The 21,579-nt window shown below is 41.7% G+C and overlaps 1 protein-coding gene across 2 annotated transcripts in view; it reads left to right on the plus strand.

The window, feature by feature from the left end:
• Positions 1–21,579, plus strand: part of spon1a (spondin 1a) — a 109,966-nt gene that overhangs the window by 76,055 nt on the left and 12,332 nt on the right. For both annotated transcript variants that reach the window (XM_057840026.1, XM_057840027.1), the window contains exons 7-8: positions 5,459–5,523; positions 20,375–20,576. In XM_057840026.1, the coding sequence (XP_057696009.1) occupies positions 5,459–5,523; positions 20,375–20,576 (267 nt within the window). The remainder of the gene's footprint in view (positions 1–5,458; positions 5,524–20,374; positions 20,577–21,579) is intronic.

The raw sequence follows: 21,579 nt of genomic DNA on the forward strand, positions 1-21,579 counted from the left end.
ATTTTCTTTTTCATATATTTACCCTTTTAAACTTTTTTTTTTCAAGTTTTCTTTGTTTGGATCGACTATTTATCATCTAACATATCGGAGAAAATGCGACAGTAACAAAAAAAAAAAAAAAAATACAACTAAGTGATAGTTATGAGGTAATATCCGTGACTTTTTTAAAGACACCCTTTTTTTCATTGTGAAGTAATTTGTTTAAATGTTTAAAATATGCGAGTGAATAATTTTTTAAAGTCAATTCTTTTTTTAAACGAAATATTAGACATCAATTAATGATTCTAAGCTAAAAATGACAGACATTTTGAATAATAAATATAATGAATCACCTTTGTTTTATGGCTGGGTTGAAACAAAAGCGGTTGCGCAACGTCGGTAAATGGGTTTCCAGGGTAAAACGAACAAATTAAAAATAGTTCCGTGCTTAATGCGCCATGAATCCGCTTCAGCAGCATAGCTATAGACATATTGTTCTATCAAACCCAACAGTTGTTTTGGCTTAAAATACAGTAGTTTCTTTTAAAGAGGAGTGCAAGAGCAGAAACTGCTTTTTCAGTCTTGTCCGTGTTTTCCGCCATATACGTTTTATACTCCACAAGACTACCGGTGAAAGAGGAAGTACTGAACTGTACAGTCCTAACATGTTTGGAAATTTTGTTCAAATAAAAAAAAAAAAAAAAAAAAAAAAAAAACATCTTTTTATTTTTTGGGTATCCGATCGGGACTCGATATCAGATCGGGACTCGCTGGAGTCCGCATCAGATCTCGCCAAGGCACAAAAGAGCTGTTATGTCACTCAATATCGGACAGAACAAGCTTTTACAAAACACACAAGGTCAATGTCACCCCAACATTTGAACACTTTTGACAATATTGCACTTGTCCTAGGGGCAAAACAATTCTGTAGTATCTTAAAAAGGAGACTGTTAATTTCTGCTATGTCCACATTTCTCCTTCATCTATTAATAGAAAGTGAAATGGAATACTGTGGAATCCAGAGATGGAATAAAAGCCAAGGGGATCTGAGTGAGTGATTGATTGATTGATTGATTGATTGATTGATTGATTGATTGATTGATTGATTGATTGATTGATTGATTGATTGATTGATTGATTGATTGATTGATTGATTGATTGATTGATTGATTGAATTTATTTCAAAAACATGCATCACATCATGGATATACAAGAATACAAACAAAACACAAGATTCGAAAAGGAGTAGGAAGAAGTAAAAACTTATATGAATCCTACCCCTTTGTCCGCTACATACTCATCAGCATGAATCAGATAAAACAAATACAATTCACAACAGTTCAATAATGCCTAAAGAACAATGGTTGGCATCACTCAACATTTTCTCAACATAAATACTATAATTCATTTCTATAATTACAGAAAACAAGATCTTTGTATTTTCTCTTAAACACGCTCAAATTAGCGCTTTTCTTTAGGTCCTCAGTAAGTTTGTTCCACAAGTCCACACCTAAAATTGAAGGACAAAAGCTTTTTTTTGTTGTACGATGATATTGCTTTTTGAAATTTAACTCCCCTCTCAGATTATACCCTCCTTGTCTATTTGAAAACAAAACTTGTATATTTCCAGGTAATGCGTTTTTCCGTGCCTTAAACATGATTATGGCCGTTTTGAATTTGACTAGATCCAGGAATTTTAACTGCTTGGATTCCAAGAACAGTCTATTTGTATGTTCGAGGTATTTAGCCTTGTGCACAATTCTTATTGCCTTTTTTTAAGTACCACAAGTGACTGTAAATTGCTGGGATATGTATTGCCCCAAACCTCCACACAGTAGCTGTGTATTACTAATGAAGAGAACAAGATATGGCGTGCTTTATAATTTAAAAAGGGTTTCGTTTTGTTCAGTAGTCCAACAGTTTTTGCCAGTTTTGTTTTTATGTGCTTTATTTGTGACTTCTAATTCAACTGTTCATCCAGTATTACACCTAAAAATTTAGTCTCAGTTACTCGCTCAATTTCGCTATTGTCTATAATTATCCTTTCTTCATTTTCTGTCTTTTTATTTCCAAACAAAATGTATTTAGTTTTTTCCATATTTATTGATAATTTATCAATTTATTGTGTTTTGTTTGTATTCTTGTATATCCATGATGTGATGCATGTTTTTGAAATAAATTCAATCAATCAATCAATCAATCAATCAATCAATCAATCAATCAATCAATCAATCAATCAATCAATCAATCAATCAATCAATCAATCAATCAATCAATCAATCAATCAATCAATCAATCAATCAAATTCTCAAAATCAGGTGACCCGGACTCGTGTGCGAAAATATGCGATCGTGATTACCCTATACATAACAGCAGGAAACACATTTTTAAAACATGCGCATTTATACAAGTCTAATCCATACAATGTTGGTGAAAAAATGCATTTTTTTTTATTTTTATTTTTTATAAACTGCTACAAAAATACTACCGACATAATTATTCTAGATTAAAAATATAGTTTGATTGGTGATACTTTATATGAATGCTTCCTATGACAGAGTCTTAAAATTGTCATAATGATGACATGACACTTGTCATGGATATCAATGGATGATGTCATTAAGTGATCTAACCTCCAACACAGTTTATGACCCTAATAAAAGTGTTACCCAAAGATATTTGAAACAATGTTAACTTTGCATTAAAAGTTACACAACTTACTGAATGACACTTAATGACATCTGTCATAGACTTATAAGTATTAAATTCATATTCATGACAGGTATCATGTCAGATGACGTGACACAACAGATGACATCACAAAACCCAGTCATGTGATGATTATCATATGTCATATGATGATATCTTACTGTCATATGACCCTGTTTTAAGAAGCGTTCGAATTAACTGTACCCGTTTGTTTGAATACAGAAACAACTCTACTATGTCTTCAGAAAATGCAACTAAGCACCGTATTCCCTTGGCTCTATATTAAATTGTCAAAAGAAACACTGATAATTAAATGTGTATAGTAGAAAGCACTAGGGATGTACAGTAACTACTGGCTCTGTTCGCAGTGAGGTCAGCGTATAACCAACAAAGTTGTATCTTAACTTTTTAAGGATGGGGAAAAATACACTTTGAAATAATATAGATAGGGAAAATTCAATTAAGGAGTGTTCGAAGCAATCCTGTTTGTTTTACAAAATAGAAATAAGCCCAAGTGAACTGTCCAACAATGACAAATGAGACGAACAAAATGGTCAAACAATAAAAAAAACCCCAAACAATCAAAAAAAAAAAAAAAAAAAAAAAAAAAAATCAGCATCCTTTGACCAAATAATGAAATGTTTCCCGCCCAAGAAATTACATATGCCTGTGGCAAAATAAAATATACCAAAAAAAACCCAACAAAAAAAAACATAAATGGTGAATATCAAACCTTTTTTCAAGCAGCAGTAAAATAAATAGTTTAGGAGCTGAATACTTGAGTGGCCGGTAGACAAATTTAAATTACAGATCTGGAAAGCCCTCGGAAGGACAAGCCAAGATAATGATCAGTCTTCGCTAAAGGTTTCACCTTTATTCATCTGTAATTTGTACAAATGCAGCGTCTTTTTGCTTCTAAACCTATAACCAAAAGGGCAGATGTCAAACACAGCTATGTGTATCATTACGAGGCAGAACATAGTAAACACTAGTTGATTTGTTATCAGTAGGAAATGCCTTTGCTTAGTGCCCGCTTATTAAGCCCAAAATATATCCATTATATTCATGAAAAAAATAACAAAAGCTAAAGTGGCAGTGAAATGTTTCCCTTAAATGGCATCAATTGCGCCAATCAAATACTGGTATTTTTTATTTATAATTCACAGCACTAAGCAAGGTAAAGGTAATTAATGATAGAAATATTGCTTTGGTGGTTTTACTTCCAGATATTTTACTACTGGAGGGGATAAAATGTCATTTTCATCATCACCAGTTTCTTGATATTAATGGTTTTCATAAGAACAAGGGAGTAACTCAGTAATACTTGTTAAATGGGCATTGCAATCAGACTGTCTGTGCAAGGAATGTAATGATGTGTTGCATAGTGTCATTAAATCTGTTTGACACAAGTCATTAAACCTCATGCCAAATTATAGAAGTGAGTTCATATACACTACCGTTCAAAGGTTTGGGGTCTAAGCGACCCCAAACTTTTGAATGGTAGTGTATGCCTATATTACCGGGTACTGGGATACTAAGTGTAACACCATTTACCATTTACCATTTTACTATTTGTGGTAGATAGTGAAAACATGGAAGTTCATGGAAGTTGATTGATGTCTTCTATAAATAAGGCTAACATAAGGTGACTAAGTACGACACGGTGATGAGTTTAACTTGCTGTAAAACCAACATGTTGACTTAAAAGTGTTTTACATGACAAGTGCGGGACATGAAATCGGTCTCTCTTTGGGCAATTGATTCTCCTCATGACATTTAATTTTGTTCTGCAAAAGGTTATTGGGAGACTAACATCATTAACCGTGTCATTGTCATCAAGGCTTTTGATGGTTTCCAATCATTTTCTCTTGTCGTACCACTTGTGTGAGACCTGGTTATCTCTCAAACAATGATCATGTGTTGCAGATCTATTATCTTTGCTACTTTTGAATTCATCTGAAGTCTTAATTGCGTTTTTTTTTGTTTTTTTTTTTCAAATTAGATTACTACATTAGGTTTTAATCAAACTTTGTATGGTCATATATTATAAGAACAAGCGAACACAAGTGCATAGAGGGAGAAATGGTCTCAGACAAGTTCAAAATGACCATCCAATCTATTTGGCAAACAGTCCGATCTGACTCGGAAAATGAATGATTTGATATATGTTTGATGAAGCGATTCTGAAAAAAAGTCCTTGTAAAGTTTTCATACAAAATAGGATTCACACATGTGGTGTAAAGATGAAAGAGCAATCATTCCAAGGAATCAACTCCGTCTTTATGGTCCAATCTGTATAATCCTGTTAGCATCTGATTTTGTAAATTGGTTACGATGTAGTCCCAAGGTAAGACCAGAGGCCAAACCCTGTTACAAACCGTGCTTGTAACTGATTGCTGCAGACATTTTAGATGGGCAATCATTGCATTTGTTCATAGCTTGGTTAGATAGATTTGAGAAAATACCTTCCTCTAGTCTCAGCTAATATGATATCTCTTATGGGTCGTGGGCTTTCAATAAAACTCTTAAATTCAAAACAGGATTAGCCTTCCATGCTTGTTGCAAGTTGACAGATTTATTGCGAAGAAATTCAATATATCAGAGCATTAGCAATTCTAATGATGCTGTAATGTTTTTATTAGAGTTTATTTAAAAGTTTAGTTCAGGATAAGTTACTGTAGTTTTGTGTTTTTAATACATTGCACTGATTCAATGTGTTCATTCATTAGAGAAATGGAATAGTTTAACATTGCATCTCTTACTTTTGTAGGGTGATGACGTCCTGACCGTCATCAAGATGAAAGCACAGTGGCCGGCTTGGCAGCCACTTAATGTGTAAGTATTTTGCATGATTTAAACTTCTGTACTCAAATAAATTGATCAGTTCTCAGGAAGTGAGCATGCTCGTGGAAGAGCGTTTTGTCTCAAGGTGCTTACTCGTGCCTCAAGAGGCAGCAGGGAGCTACAATAGCGTGAAAGAGTCGTATTATTACCAGAGGGCTGTGCTATGATGGGATTTTGGTATGAAACTAACAACCTCTCTTGGGGCTTTCTGCCTAAAGATAGTGAGTCAAAGATAGAGACAGTTGTTAAGGCTAGCCACTCTGCAGGAGTAATTGGTCAGCACACTTATGCTTTCTACTGAAGAGGTTGTCAAAGAGCTATAGTACACTTGCATTTTTCATCTAATTATGATGGAAGCTGTTGCTATGGAGAAATCAGCTTATTCACACAGACATGGTGCAGGAAAAGAAAGTCGAAATCTGGACAGAGGAAAACATCGGATTGAATTGCTTCCCAATCACTTTCCAATCATGCTGAGTAAAACTCGCATCCGTGATATCATTATTTAGAACAAGTGGGATTTTGTCAGTGATGTAAATACTCAGCAATTTAAGCATTTTCTTTGACCTTTTTTTTTTTTTTGTGAGTGTGGTTATTTTGAGCATTTAATTCTTAAAAAGGGTTAACCATGATGCCTGATGAGATATCCGTGTTCCTTACCAGATAAATTCAGCCTGCACCAAATTCCTGTTTTTTGGTTGACTTTTTTCTTGTGAGTGAGTGAATTGTGTCAGAAGTGCACTTCGGATCAAAGTTTACTAAATGTGCGGCTGCTGGTCTAATGAAACTGATTTCTGGATGAAGAGAAGCCTCAAAAGAATAAGAACATAAAGAATTTACACCAAAAAAATTACTTGCAGTATTCAGTAGTTACATTCAAAGATTCAGGTGTCACCATTGAGTATGTCGTTTGCTAACGGCTTCAACTCAAACCAACTCAACACATGCCACGTTCGCCAATATTTGTGGCAGTCTGGGGTGAAATGCTCACTGCAGTGACGAGACCATTTTAATAATAATAATAATAATAATAATAATAATAATACATTTCATTTGTAGAGCGCTTTTACCAATGTTCAAAGACGCTTTACAGTAGGAACAAAAACAGAAAACAACGTGAACAGAACAAAACAAAGAAAATAATTATAAGTTAAAAGCTAGTTTAAAAAAGTGAGTTTTTAACAGTTTTTTGAACGTGGGAAGGTCTGAACAGGTACAGATGGGTTTAGGGAGTGAGTTCCAAAGGGAGGGGGCAGCAGCGGAGAAGGCTCTGTCCCCTCAAGTTTGGTGTGTTCTTTGTTTGGGCGGTGCGAGGATGTTTCCATTAGAAGAGCGGAGGTGACTGGAGGGGATGTGGGGACAGAGAAGGTCTGTGAGGTAGGGAGGGGCCAAGTTATTGAGTGCTTTGTAAGTGAGAAGGATGATTTTGAACTGAATTCTGTATGAGATAGGAAGCCAGTGCAGTTTGTTGAGGACGGGGATAATGTGGTTCCTATAGGGGGTCCGGGTGAGAAGGCGTGCAGCGGAGTTTTGGATATATTGTAATTTATTGATGAGTTTGGATGGAGAACCGAAGAGAATGCTGTTGCAGTAGTCAAGTCTGGAGGTTATGAAGGCATGGATGAGGGTTTCAGCAGTAGAGAAGGTGAGGGAGGGGCGAAGACGGGCTACAGTATGTTCTTGAGGTGGAAGAAGGCAGTTCTGGTGATATGGTTGATGTGGTGGTCGAATCTTAGTTTATTGTCAAAAATGATACCAAGGTTGCGGGAATGTGTTGAGAGAGGCAGGATGCAGTTGTTGATGGTGAGGGAAAATTGACTGTCTATGATGTGGGCTGCAGGGTCGAAGATGATTATGTCTGATTTGTTACTGTTGAGTTGAAGATAGTTTTCTTGCATCCAGGATTTAATTTCACTGAGGCAGTTTGAAGTGTGGATTGGGTGCTGTGCGAGATTTGTTGTGTGGTTATGTAAATTTGGATGTCGTTTTGATGGCCCTCTCCATTGAGCTCGCATCCTCTTGGCATTTTTAGGCAATGCTCGTCACTGTGTTCTCCAGCGGCTTACTACAGCCATTACAATGGACACGTGTATACCATTAATACATCAGTTGTGACTCGCGAATGAAATAATACGTAAGTATGGCCTCAGTACTGTGCAAACCTCATGTACAGTGGGACAAATAAGTATTTAGTCAACCACCAATTGCGCAAGTTCTCCTACGTGAAAAGATTAGAGAGGCCTGTAATTGTCAACATGGGTAGACCTCAACCACGAGAGACAAAATATGAAAAAAAAAACAGAAAATCACATTGTTTGATTTTTAAAGAATTTATTTCCAAATTAGAGTGGAAAATGAGTATTTGGTCACCTACAAACAAGCAAGATTTCTGGCTGTCAAAGAGGTCTAACTTCTTCTAACGAGGTCTAACGAGGCTCCACTCATTACTGGTAGGTAGTAATGGCATCTGTTTTAACTAATTATTGGTATAAAAGACACCTGTCCACAATCTCAGTCCGTCACACTCCAAACTCCACTATGGCCAAGACCAAAGAGCTGTCGAAGGACACCAGAAACAAAATTGTAGACCTGCACCAGGTTGGGAAGACTGAATCTGCAATAGGTAAAGCGCTTGGTGTAAAAAAATCAACTGTGGAAGCAATTATTAGAAAATGGAAGACATAAAAGACCACTAATTATCTCCTTCGATCTGGGGTTGCATGCAAGCTCTCACCTGTGGCGTCAAAATGATAACAAGAACGGTGAGCAAAAACCCCAGAACCACACGGGGGGACCTAGTGAATGACCTACAGAGAGCTGGGACCACAGTAACAAAGGCTACTGTCAGTAACACAATGTGCCGCCAGGGACTCAAATCCTGCACTGCCAGATGTGTCCCCCTACTGAAGAAAGTACACGTCCAAGCCCGTCTGCGGTTCGCTAGAGAGCATTTGGATGATCCAGAAGAGGACTGGGAGAATGTGATATGGTCAGATGAAACCAAAATAGAAATTTTTGGTAGAAACACAGGTTCTGGTGTTTGGAGGAGAAAGAATACTGAATTGCAACCGAAGAACACCATACCCACTGTGAAGCATGGGGGTGGAAACATCATGCTTTGGGGCTGTTTTTCTTTTTTTTTTTTTTTAACCTGTCCTGTTCAGCTGTTTGACACAGAGAATGGAAGTCTGATTGCCCGGGTTGTCTGAACAGTTTTAATTTTTCACATTGAGAGTCTGATATACTCCCATTGTGATCATTCAAAATACCTTTTTATTATGACAAAGCAGCGAACAGGAAGGGATTATGGGGGGACCCGCGACGGAGCGCAGTGCGGATGTCCAGTCAGAGAAGAGGGGAAGGCGGAGGCAGGAGAACGCCGAGGAACTGTAATGGGGCGATGCAAGATCGGAGCCCCGACCCCTTACCCCACTGCCGCGGCCGGCAGCCCAGGCAGAGGGGAGGCCGCACCCCAGGAGCCACGCCATGAGGAAAAAGTGTGGGACCCACCTACCACCCCATTACTGTGGCTTTCAGGTTCCCGGCTGGCAGCCATCACTGTTGTTTTTCTGCAAAGGGACCAGGACGACTGATCTGTGTAAAGCATGGGTGTCCAAACCTGTCCGCAAGGGCCGCTGTGGGTCCTGGTTTTTGTTCCTACCAATCGAGCACAGACAGTTTAACCAATGGAGTTTGTGCTAAAACAAGCAGCACCTGACTGCAATCAACTGGTTACACTTGTAAGACACCAGATTGGTGAAAAGATGTCAACCTGTTTTGTAGGAATGAAATCCAGCACCCACTGCGGCCCTATGTGGAATAGTTTGGACACCACTGGTGTAAAGGAAAGCATGAAAGGGGCCATGTATTGAGTGATTTTGAGTGAAAATCTCCTTCCATCAGCAAGGGCATTGAAAATGAGATGTGGCTGGGTCTTTCACCATGACAATGATCCCAAACACACAGCCAGGGCAACAGAGAAGTGGCTTCGTAAGAAGCATTTCAAACTCCTGGAGTGGCCTAGCCAGTCTCCAGATCCCAACCCCATAGAAAATCTGTGGAGGGAGTTGAAAGTCCGTATTGCCCAACAACAGCTCCAAAACATCACTGCTCTAGAGGAGATTTGCATGGAGGAATGGGCCAAAATACCAGCAACATTGTGTGAAAAGCTTTTGAAGAGTTACAGAAAACAGTTGGCCTCCGTTATTACCAACAAAGGGTACATAACAAAGTATTGAGATGAACTTTTGGTATTAACCCTTTTCCACCATGATTTGCAAATAAATTCTTTAAAAATCAAACAATGTGATTTTCTGTTTTTTTGTTCCACATTCTGTCTCTCAACGTTGAGGTTTACCCATGTTGACAATTACAGGCCTCTCTAATATTTTCAAGTGGAACTTGCACAATTAGTGGTTGACTAAATACTAATTTGCCCCACTGTAACGTTACAATCTTATCTGGAAGCGCCTTGGAGTTCGGTGAGGCAGGCACACTTTAGATATCAAATTGTGTCAAAAATACCAGACAGAATGGGACTACGGTAATGCTTGCTAGTATGTTTCAAGGGATTACAGAGAGTAGGTTTGGCATACAAAAATAGAAGTGACGATTTTGAATGGAAGCTCCATTTAAATTTAGGTACAGTGTTTGATAGTATGAAAATTGTATCGCAGCAGTGGTTAGCTCCTATGAATAGGAGTGAGAACATCTTGGTACCTCACGATACGATACGATTTGCAATACAAAGCTTACGATAACGATGATTTCACAATATGGCGATTCAACGATTATCGATACATTGGTCAGGAAATCAACCTAAGACATTCTACAAAACGACTAATAAACAGAAAAACAAAAATGAGTTTACCACTAATAGACAGCCAATCCATTTGAACTGGGAGGGTGGCAGCAAATGAAAATTCGTTCATTCGCTGCCATCCCTCCCACTTCAAACAGATTGAACGTCTATGGCCATCAGTGGCAGCCAATGCTAGGCAACGAGGTACTTTTGGGGCATTTCAGATCATTACTTTATTGATTTTGAGTCCCTTCCTGTTGATTTCGCGGCATTTTATGAGTCACTGTTGATTTTGGGTTAAGGAACAGGAAGTGGGCCAGGAATCTGCATTAACATGAACAGAAATTTGACTTGTAAATGGCCTGGAAATCAGAAAGAGTGACTGTTAAAAATGCCAGGTTTGCATGTTGCGTGTTTTGGATCCCGCTGGTGGTGAGTTGCAATTTGTTGTTTTTCTGATCAGGCATATTTTGGCCACCTAACGAAAGTTAAGACCCACGTTAACAATAGAAAGAAGAGAAATAAAGCATTGTTGAGGAAGAGCAAGTTTTTTGGTCTCATTAATTCGGACGGGCATAATTATAGTTCTAACCGGACTATCTGCAGTGGTATCCAACCTTCATCACATCAGCCCCACTATATTTCACATGGTCCTTCGAACCGGATGGATAAATACAGCAGACAAATGTCCGCCGAAGATGAGCACAACAGACCTAAACGCTCAATTCAACTTCCAGTTGACCTAGAGGATTACGAAGTCATGCGAGATAGCAAAGAGGAAGAATCAGAAGATATAGACTCTTCAGAAAATGGCTCATCAGAAGAAGAAAATATTGCCAACTGCATCACCGACGAACAAGCAGCACAACCATTGAGCACGCAGGAAGCAGCGCAGACATGTAACGAGGTCAACGTGAAAGGATTAGAGATCCAGAGTCCACATGGTCGACGCCGTGAGTCTCCCGGTCCACGCAGCCTACGTCACCGTGAGTCCCAGAGTCCACACAGTCGCCATCGTGAGTCTCCCAGTCCACGCAGTAACCGCCGTGAGTCTCCCAGTCCACGCAGTCACCGTCGTGAGTGCCAGAGTCCACGTGGTCGACGCCGTGAGTCTCCCGGTCCACGCAGCCTACGACACCGTGAGTCCCAGAGTCCACACAGTCGCCATCGTGAGTCTCCCAGTCCACGCAGTCACCGTCGTGAGTGCCAGAGTCCACGTGGTCGACGCCGTGAGTCTCCCGGTCCACGCAGCCTACGACACCGTGAGTCCCAGAGTCCACACAGTCGCCATCGTGAGTCTCCCAGTCCACGCAGTCACCGTCGTGAGTCCCAGAGTCCACGTGGTTGACGCCGTGAGTCTCCCGGTCCACGCAGCCTACATCACCGTGAGTCCCAGAGTCCACACAGTCGCCATCATGAGTCTCCCAGTCCATGCAGTCACCGTCGTGAGTCCCAGAGTCCACATGGTCGACACCGTGAGTTGCAGAGTCCACGACTACACCGTCATGAGTCTTTCGGTCCACACAGCGTACACCGTCGTGAGTCTCCGAGTCCACGCTGTCACCGTCGTGAGTCCCAGAGTCCACACATATGGCGTCGTGAGTCTCCGAGTCCACGCAGACGCCAGTCCCCAAGTCCACGCCGACGCCATCGTGAGTCTCCAGGTCCACGCCGACGCCATCGTGAGTCTCCAAGTCCACGCCGACGTCATCGCGAGTCTTTGAGTCCACGCCGACGTCATCGCGAGTCTTTGAGTCCACGCCGACGCCATCGTGAGTCTCCGAGTCCACGCCTACGCCATCGTGAGTCACCGAGTCCACGCCGACACCATCGTGAGCCTCCGAGTCCACGCCGACGCCATCGTGAGCCTCCGAGTCCACGCCGATGCCATCGTGAGTCTCTGAGTCCACGCCTACGCCATCGTGAGTCTCCGAGTCCACGCAGCACCCACCACAGTGAGTCTCCGAGTCCACGCTCACGTCATCGTGAGTCCCAGAGTCCACGCCAACGCTTTGGTGAATCCATAAATTCACATTACTATTTCCAAAGATCTCACCAACGACATAATGAGAGACGTTTTCATAATTATGACTACAATTATGAGTCAGGTGACCCAAGAAACCACACGTCACCTTATCCTAATGAAAGACATTCTAGTCACTATCATTATGATCGACCTGGTGGCAGATACGAACCTCCGAGGTACAGCACACAGCACGAACATGCATATCGAGGGCCAACCCCAACCATTCCCTATTTTGTGCATGAGGACCCCCGAGAGTTCACTCGCCTCAAAGTTGCTCTTGATAATCTTCTGCCGCGAGATGCTACAGAGCAGTTCAAATACCAGATTTTGCTGGATCATCTCAAGTTGGAGGAAGCGTTACTCCTTGCTGATTCATACTGCAGCAGCCGCTACCCCTACAGTGACACTCTGAATGCTCTCAATGAACAATATGGTCAGCCTCACCAGTTAGCACTGAAACGCATCGCCGAGCTTATGGACGAGCCAAACATCAGAAGCGGTGATACCAAGGCATTCCGGAAATTTGCTTTAAAGGTGCGTGCCCTGGTTGGGATGTTGTTTCAGTTAAGTGATCTTGGGCTAAACAGAGTTAAAATGTGGTTCACACGTATCCAGAATATTAACTAAGTTGCCACATCACCTCCGAGCAGATTTCAAGAGACACGTAAATCCTCTCCGAACACCGATCCCCACTCTATTACATTTATCAGATTGGTTGGAGTATGAAGTCAGGGTTCATGAAGATATTCCGCAGTTTTCCAACAAGTACAGCAGAGACCGCCCTTTCACAAGGAAAGAGCAACCAAGAGAGACTCAACCAAAGGGCAGCTTTGTGTTTCACAGTAGTGAGCTAAAGCAAGCTGAAATGAGGCCGTCGAAGCATGAACCTAAAGAAAATACGAAAGAACCAACAAAATTCTGCCCTTTTTGTAATACAACCCAACATTTTCTTAACCAGTGCACAAACTTTAAAATCCTAACAAAGGACCAAATAGACAACTGGATTCGTTCAAACAAGAGATGTTGGAGATGCGGGCGTGAACATTTGTCATCACAATGCACTCTAAAGGCAAGATGCAAGAAGTGCAAAGGAAAACACTTAGAGGTGCTCCACGAAAATAATGCAATTCAAGATCACAGCCCCACAACCAGCTTTCCAGTCGGCAATGACAACACTGAAATAATGTGCTCCACTGTTGAAACACTGTATGTGGATAAACCTATTAGTAGCAACAAAGTCATCAGAGTCATCCTGAAAAATGGAAATACAGCGCTGGATACCTACGCCGTGCTTGATGATGGCTCAGAGCGAACCATTCTCCTCCATGAGGCATTCCAAGCCCTAGGACTTCACGGGAGTCCTGAGGATCTGCATCTAAGAACAGTACGACAAGACGTCTGTATTGTCCACGGTTCCTCTGTATCATTCACACTTTCATCTGCCACCAACCCTAGTCAAAACTATGAAATACGCAATGCCTCCACTGCCAAGAAGCTTGCTCTGGGGAGTCACTCCTACCCAATAGATACCCTCAGAAGAAAATATCTCCACCTTAAATACTTGCCAATTCCTGCTATAGACCAAGCACAGCCACTGTTTTTGATAGGTTCTGACCATCAACACCTCATCCTCCCAATAGAGCCAGTCCGCCTTGGGCCTCCAGATGGTCCAGCAGCAGTCAAGACAATCTTGGGATGGACCTTACAAGGCCCATCAAGGCACCTAAATAGTGCTTTTCCTTCTGCACATTGCTTCTTTACTTCTGGTCATCTACCTCAAGCCGACCTCTTCACTCATGTTGAACGTTTATGGCAACTTGACGTCTTGCCTTATCGCAGTGAAAAGGCTGTTACAAGATCAAGAGAAGACTCTGAAGCACTAAAGACATTGGCGGAGAGAACTACCAGAGTGGAAGTGAACGGTGTCCAAAGGTATGCAACACCCTTACTGTGGAAAAAGAATCTACCCCAGCTTCAAGCACCTAAAGAAGCTGCACTTGGCCTTTTACGTAGTACAGAGAAAAGGTGGCAAAGGACATAATGAAGATTGTAGCCTATAAGGAGGAAATCAACAAACTCCTTAATTCAGGTTACATAAAGAAACTGTTACCTACTGAAGTTGACTCCAGTCCTGGGTGGTACATTCCCCACCATATGGTAACCCATAATCCCAAGAATCGAATAGTATTCAACTGTTCATTCAAGTACAAAGGACTGTCTTTGAACGAGCACTTACTTCCTGGCCCCACTCTTAGTTCAAGTCTTCTAGGAGTCTTGTTGCGATTCAGAGAGAATAAAGTGGCCATCAGCAGTGACGTAAAGGCGATGTTTCACCAGGTACGCCTCCTGCCCAAAGAACAGCCGTACCTAAGGTTTCTTTGGCGGAACACAAGCAATGAAGCCCCCGAAGTGTACCAGTGGTTAGTACTTCCATTCGGAACTGTTTCGAGCCCCTGCTGTGCCACATTTGCTTTGCAAACTCACGTGATAAACAATAATGAGTCAAACGAAGATGTCCGAACAGCAGTTACACGTTGTTTCTACGTCGATAACTGGCTGCAGAGCCTACCATCAGTCCAACAGGCACAGTCCCTCACCAACAAGTTACGTCGTATACTGGAAGAAGGCGGTTTTGAACTTCGTTAGTGGGCAACCAGTCACCCAGAGGTAATCAAACACCTACCTCTCGAGTGCACATCAGAAAGCACAAAACTCTGGTTCACCCAAAACAGCCACGACCCTCAAGAGTTGGCACTTGGGCTTATGTGGCACTGTCGTTCGGATACGTTATGCTACAAACCAGCTCCTTCCATCAAAGAGTAGCCTACTATGAGAGTCATCTACAAGGTGCTTGCCAGTCAATTTGACCCGTTGGGATACATCAGCCCATACATCACCAGAGCCAAAATATTAGTACAGAAACTCTGGACGAAAAAACGAGAATGGGATGACCCCAATTTGCCTGAGGATTTGCTCAAAGCTTGGACATCCTGGGAAAACGAACTTTCCCAACTCACCGAGATCTCATTTCCAAGGTGCTACACCAAATCCAACTCGCATCATTCCACCTGCAGTAGGACAGTTCACATATTCAGTGATGCTTCAGAGCAGGCATATGGATCGGTGAGTTACCTCAGCACTACCTATCAAGATAATGTACAAGTGTCCTTTCTGGCTGCTAGATCGCGCGTGGCACCGAAAAAACAGCTATCAATGCCGAGACTTGAACTTTGTGGTGCACTAAGTGGAGCTCAACTTGCAGCAATGTTGAAAAGAGAGCTCACACTGGAGATAAGTGAGTACATCTACTGGACTGACTCCACAACAGTCCTCACTTAGCTACAGTCAGAGTCCTGTAACTATAAGGTGTTCGTCGGGACCCGCATAGCGGAAATCCAGGAGCTCACCAACCCAATGGCATGGCGATATGTGAACTCACAAAACAACCCGGCAGATGATATCACGCGTGGAAAAACTCTGGGCTACTTTAAGAACCACAACCACTGGAACCAAGGTCCAGATTTCTTAAAGTAACATCATTCCAAGTGGCCAGTCAAACCGGTCATTTTAAATAATGACATTCCCGAAGAGATGAGGAAATCTGTGTTTTGTGGCCAGATTTCAAACTGCTCAGCTCATCTGCTACCTGATCCACAACAATTCGGACATTTCCAAGAATTGTTAGAGACCACTGCTCGCAGCCTGCACGGGGCGGCAAGCAAAGATTACTGTCCATCTGCAGAAGATTACCGGCAGGCTGAACTCACAATTCTGAGAAAGGCACAATGCAACAGTTTCCCAATGGAAGTGGAACATTTCAAAGCTGGGAGAGCTGTACGTCCCGATAGTCGTCTGTTGAAGCTGTCACCAGAGTGGGATCAAGAAATGGAATTGATAAGAGTTGGTGGTCGTCTCCGCCACTGTAATCTTACTACAGATTCTCTTCATCCAGTAGTACTTGATCCAGCCCACCACATCACCAAGCTTATCCTCAAGACCTACGACCAGCAGCTACGTCATCCAGGAGCTGACCGGGTCTTCGCGGAGATTCGCAGGTGCTATTGGATTTTAAGAGGCAGACAAGCAGTGCGTAAACTCCAGCATGAGTGCCCAGAATGTCAAAAATGGAGGGCAAAACCAGAAACCCCAAAAATGGATGACTTGCCCCCAGCTCGCCTCAGACTTCATCATCCAGCATTCTATTCTACAGGTATGGACTGCTTTGGCCCCCTAGAGGTTAAGGTGGGGAGGCGAACTGAGAAACGTTGGGGTATTCTCTATAAATGTCTAACCACCAGAGCCGCGTACATTGACCTTCTAACCAGCCTGGACGTTGATGCTTTCCTGATGTCCTTGCGCAGACTGATTGCAAGGAGAGGCAAACCTCATGAAGTCTACTCTGACCAAGGGACAAATTTCAAGGGAGGCAATGCAGAATTACAGCAGACCTTCAATGAACTTGCCCCTCTTCTGAAAAGCCAACTGTCTTCACGGCAAATTGACTTTCACTTTAATCCCCCAAAGGCCCCACATTTCGGTGGAGTTTGGGAAAGAGAGATCCGATCAGTCAAATCAGCTCTTCGCACCACCTTAGGAGTGCAAGTCGTTCCTGAGGAAGTGCTGAGAACTGTGCTAGTGGAGATCGAAGGAATATTAAACTCTAAACTCTGGGTTATGTGTCGTCGGACATCGCAGATCCAGACGCCATTACACCAAATACTCTTCTAATGGGGCGGCACGATTCAGCATTGCCATTGGTGGTGTACCCCGAATCAGATCTTTTGAGCAGAAAGCGGTGGAGACACAGTCAAATCCTCAGTGACCAGTTTTGGAGATGTTTCACACAAAACTACCTACCCACTCTGCAGACCCGCAACAAATGGACAGAGGACAAAGACGACTTCAAGGTTGGAACCGTGGTCATGGTGGCCGAGCCACAGGCTCCCAGGTCCCTCTGGCCCGTCGGAACAGTCAAGACCATCATGCCGGGAAGAGACAACAAGGTTCGAGTGGCGGAAGTTCAAGTTAAGGACAAACTCTTTGTTCGACCGGTGGCTCGTCTGATCAGACTACCTGCCTTCCCCCAAGACGAAGACACCTAGCTGGCCTAAATTGACACAAATCTGTTTCACAAATTTGGGGGCGGCTGTTAAAAATGCCAGGTTTGCATGTTGCGTGTTTTGGATCCCCCTGGTGGTGAGTTGCAATTTGTTGTTTTTCTGATCAGGCATATTTTGGCCACCTAACGAAAGTTAAGACCCACGTTAACAATAGAAGAGAAATAAAGCATTGTTGAGGAAGAGAAAGTTTTTTGGTCTCATTAATTCGGACGGGCATAATTATAGTTCTAACCGGACTATCTGCAGTGGTATCCAACCTTCATCACATCAGCCCCACTATATTTCACAGTGACTGTGAATGCTCTAGTTTCGAACGAATGAACGTTCGATCCTCCCAGTCTAAATGGATTGGGCGTCGAGCGCCATCAATGGCAGCCATAGAGTTAACTGAGACACTATTATAGTTGAAGATTTTGATAGTAACTTGTTGTTCCTATTTTAACAGTGACACCTTTTTAAAACGATGCCTCGATTTTTGGCAGGTGCATATCGATAACCTTTTGGGATACAAAGTATCATGATATACGTATCACCATTTTGATATTTTGTCACAAACCTGTGAATATATATATATTTTTAATATTTTTAAAATGTATTTTACCGTTACAATTGCATAGCTATTGTTTTAATGTTAGGCTAACTATTGACGATAAAGTCACTTCGAGATTTTTTTTTTTTTTTCATAGTGTCATTGTGATTTTCTATAATTTCTTGTAGACTGATTGATTTGGTGATTTGATTGACGGACTAAAACGAAAATATGTTGGTTGACCCACCACAGTTAAAGTATGACCTATATTTTGAGGCCAGTCATGCAACTTCCAAGTTGGACCCAGTACTTGCTGATCAGTACAAACGCATCCCTGAAACTGCCGCCTAGTGTATTCTTACAGAGTTCATTAGCCCCTGAAGCAATTTAATCTCTTATTCATGAGAAAAACAAGATGCTTGTTGGCTCAGCGTGTAAAGAACTTTAACGGTAAAAACCTGTGCAATTTTATTTACTCTTCGACCAAAAGGCCGATGACTTTAATCTCCAAAGGGTATTGCAAATCCAGGAATAGAAGTCGGGATGTCCACCAAGAATAATTATCTTACACTGTGCTGTATACGTGACCAATTAATTCTTTCATCCTTGCACTGCCTACAGAAAAAATAATGGACATGACAGTTCAGTTGTGGAGGTAGATAATCATATCAAAAGTAGTTGTATGTCTATCATAGGCACAGCGCATAAGCATGTCTTTTACTCGAGCAACCGAGGGATAGAGTTGTGAATCGCCACGCCTTTGTTATATCTTATTATGCGAAAAGCAAAGCTGTCAACACATTCAGTACATAGAATAGCTTCTCGTGGCGTTGGGTTGAATCCATTAGGATCTTGTTTCAAATGTTTCTAATAAGGGGTTCAGGAAGGTGTTTTATGTGGAGGTGAGGGGAGGGGGGCTTCCGAATGAATAACGCCATTGTAATTTTTCTTCTTGTACCCAGGTACTAAAAGGAGAAAGACAGCCCTGACTTGCTTACAATCTCATAGGTTGAAACATTTTGAGATAATAGCTTAGTTCAAAAATGTTCTTTAGTATGAACAGAAAAATGAATCCAGAAAAATAGTCTAATTAGAAGAGTAAAGGTTTAATGGCCTGGTACTTTTAACTCTATGTTACTTGATTTGAAGGGAAAAATCTTGACAGTGAATATGATGAATAATCCAAATATGCAAGTCAGTGGGGTGGCTCCTCATGACCCAGTGTGTACTAAAAAGTCACTTCTGAATAATCACCGTAGATTAAAATGAACTTCAATTTGCAGACAGTGTTGAAGTAGAATGGGAATTTTATTCAAATTGTGACATTTGAATTCTTTTATCTATACACATTTTTGGTGGTCTAGCACTGAGCTACTTGAATAATCAAATCGGAGCACAGAGGACAATTGGTGTCCCTGTCTCAACTTTCTGGAACAAACTCCTGAAACATTTTCACCTGAATTTATGCTTGTGCAAATGCATACCTTTAGCTGCAGCAAGAATTTTGGTATAACAAAAGCACTTTGTTGAGATTGTCTAAGGTGATTAACGCCATCCTTGTGTGCGACCAGACTTCTTGCTCTGTCTCTCCTTTGCTGTCAGTGATTTTTTTTTTTTTTGTTGAGCCCAGGTGGTAGCGAAGATAAATGTCAGAGTTCCAGTACTTGCTGAGAAAGAGGTGGCTGAGTGTAGACTCCGGTCGCACGTTCCCAGGGGATGAAGGCTGTTCCTTGCCTTCAGGGGCCATCATTAGTAAGAGTGCTCAAGGACAGGACTGAGTGCACTGGAGTCAAATGCATTAATAGGATGACAGGTTGAAAAAAAGAGTGTCTATTTAATTGACTATATACCAGTAACTATTGTTTCACTTCTTATTTGTACAATCGTCTAATTAGTTTGGCTGCTAATCATAGATCAAGGGAGACAAGACGATATTTGGGTTCCTCCTCGGCTGGAGTACAGAGACAATAAGATGCAACTGATGTTTTCTGTCTCATAAAACACTCTCTCAAACCACATTTTTAATTTAATTAGGAAAATAATTTTCAAAGCGTCAACGGATAATTATTTTGCATTGTTGAGAGCTGTCTTCTCATCTTCTATACATGGAACTTTTCAGATCCCTACTGTGACATCTTTCCATCTCAGTGTGATGACAGAAACTATGAAAATTTTGGCACACAATACTTGCTATAGTATAAATCTATTTACATCTTAATGTGTTAGTTCTGTAAGTTCTGTTTTTTTAAATTTGACTGGTAAAGAGCCTCAACTGATGTTGTAGACCCAGATTAAATCTTTATTTAGTTGCTTCATAGGTTTATAAATGGACATTATAAAATAATAATTTTTCATTCCTTTTCCAGGCGAGCTGCACCATCCGCGGAATTCTCGGTTGACCGTGCCCGTCACCTTATGTCCTTTCTGACCATGCTGGGGCCAAGTCCTGACTGGAATGTGGGTCTGTCTGCAGAGGATTTGTGCACCAAAGAATGTGGCTGGGTCCAAAAAGTAGTCCAAGATCTCATCCCCTGGGATGCAGGCACTGATAGCGGGGTGTCATATGAGGTCAGTGAGATCTAATTGTTAAGTTGTTGTTTCTAATATGCAGTGAAATTTGAGTGCAAATGAGAGGACAGTAGCAGAAGTTAAAAATCATAAAGTATTTATATAGAAATAGAGAAGTCTAAGACCAAGGGACTAAATCTAATCAGTTTGAGCATCAGGAGATGTACAGTATTAATGAATCAACACACTCACACGGTCATGTCAAAGAACAAGCTGAACCCGCTACACTATACCCCCGGATTTACTCAGGAGAGCAAGGAGCTGCCAACTGCCAACCAACCCCACGGGAGGGCAATATCTTACAGCGTGCTGCTCAAAGGTGGGGGCTTAAGGGGGCACACAGCCAAGGAGTCATGCCAAGAGCTGAGTGACTAACCACCTCCCATCTTATTAGAATGGTCATCAGGTTCATCATTAGCACTCAGACTCCCTCCTCATGTGGCCCTCAGAGTAGCGTAGTGCATTAAAATTAGAGGACATGTGAGTCTGAAGGGGATAAGGCGTGGTGGCTACAAGGCCTCCACCTTCTGCCCAAACCGAACCATATAGCCCACCCAAAAGCATGGACTGTATCAATATGGTGCTTTAAAACAGATGCCAGGCCCAATGGAGAAGGGGTGGGTGGGCAAAGCCTAACTGGCTGCTTATTTGCAGATTTACCCAAACCCAGGACCATCCTGTTCTCATCTACTCCTTACAACTCACCAATACACTTTCTAGTGTTATTCTGTATGCATTTTGATGAACTTCATGTTGAATTGTTAACATTTCACCTTTCTAAATCCAGTCCATGCAAATCGAACCATCTTGATCGGTATTCAGATGTGCTGCGCTCAAGGGCACACATTCACTATACAGCGGTCTTTGAGTTCAAGGTGATTGACTCAGCCGTTAAAAAAGTAAATCGAACCGTTGGTCATGAACTTGGAGAAAATTAATCGATGATTGATGATGGTGATTTTGCTTTCCCTCTTTTTGCAGTCAGGTCCATTAATGTTGTGTC

This window comes from Corythoichthys intestinalis, chromosome 1 (assembly GCF_030265065.1).
Source record: "Corythoichthys intestinalis isolate RoL2023-P3 chromosome 1, ASM3026506v1, whole genome shotgun sequence".
Classification (NCBI taxonomy): Eukaryota; Metazoa; Chordata; class Actinopteri; order Syngnathiformes; family Syngnathidae; genus Corythoichthys; species Corythoichthys intestinalis.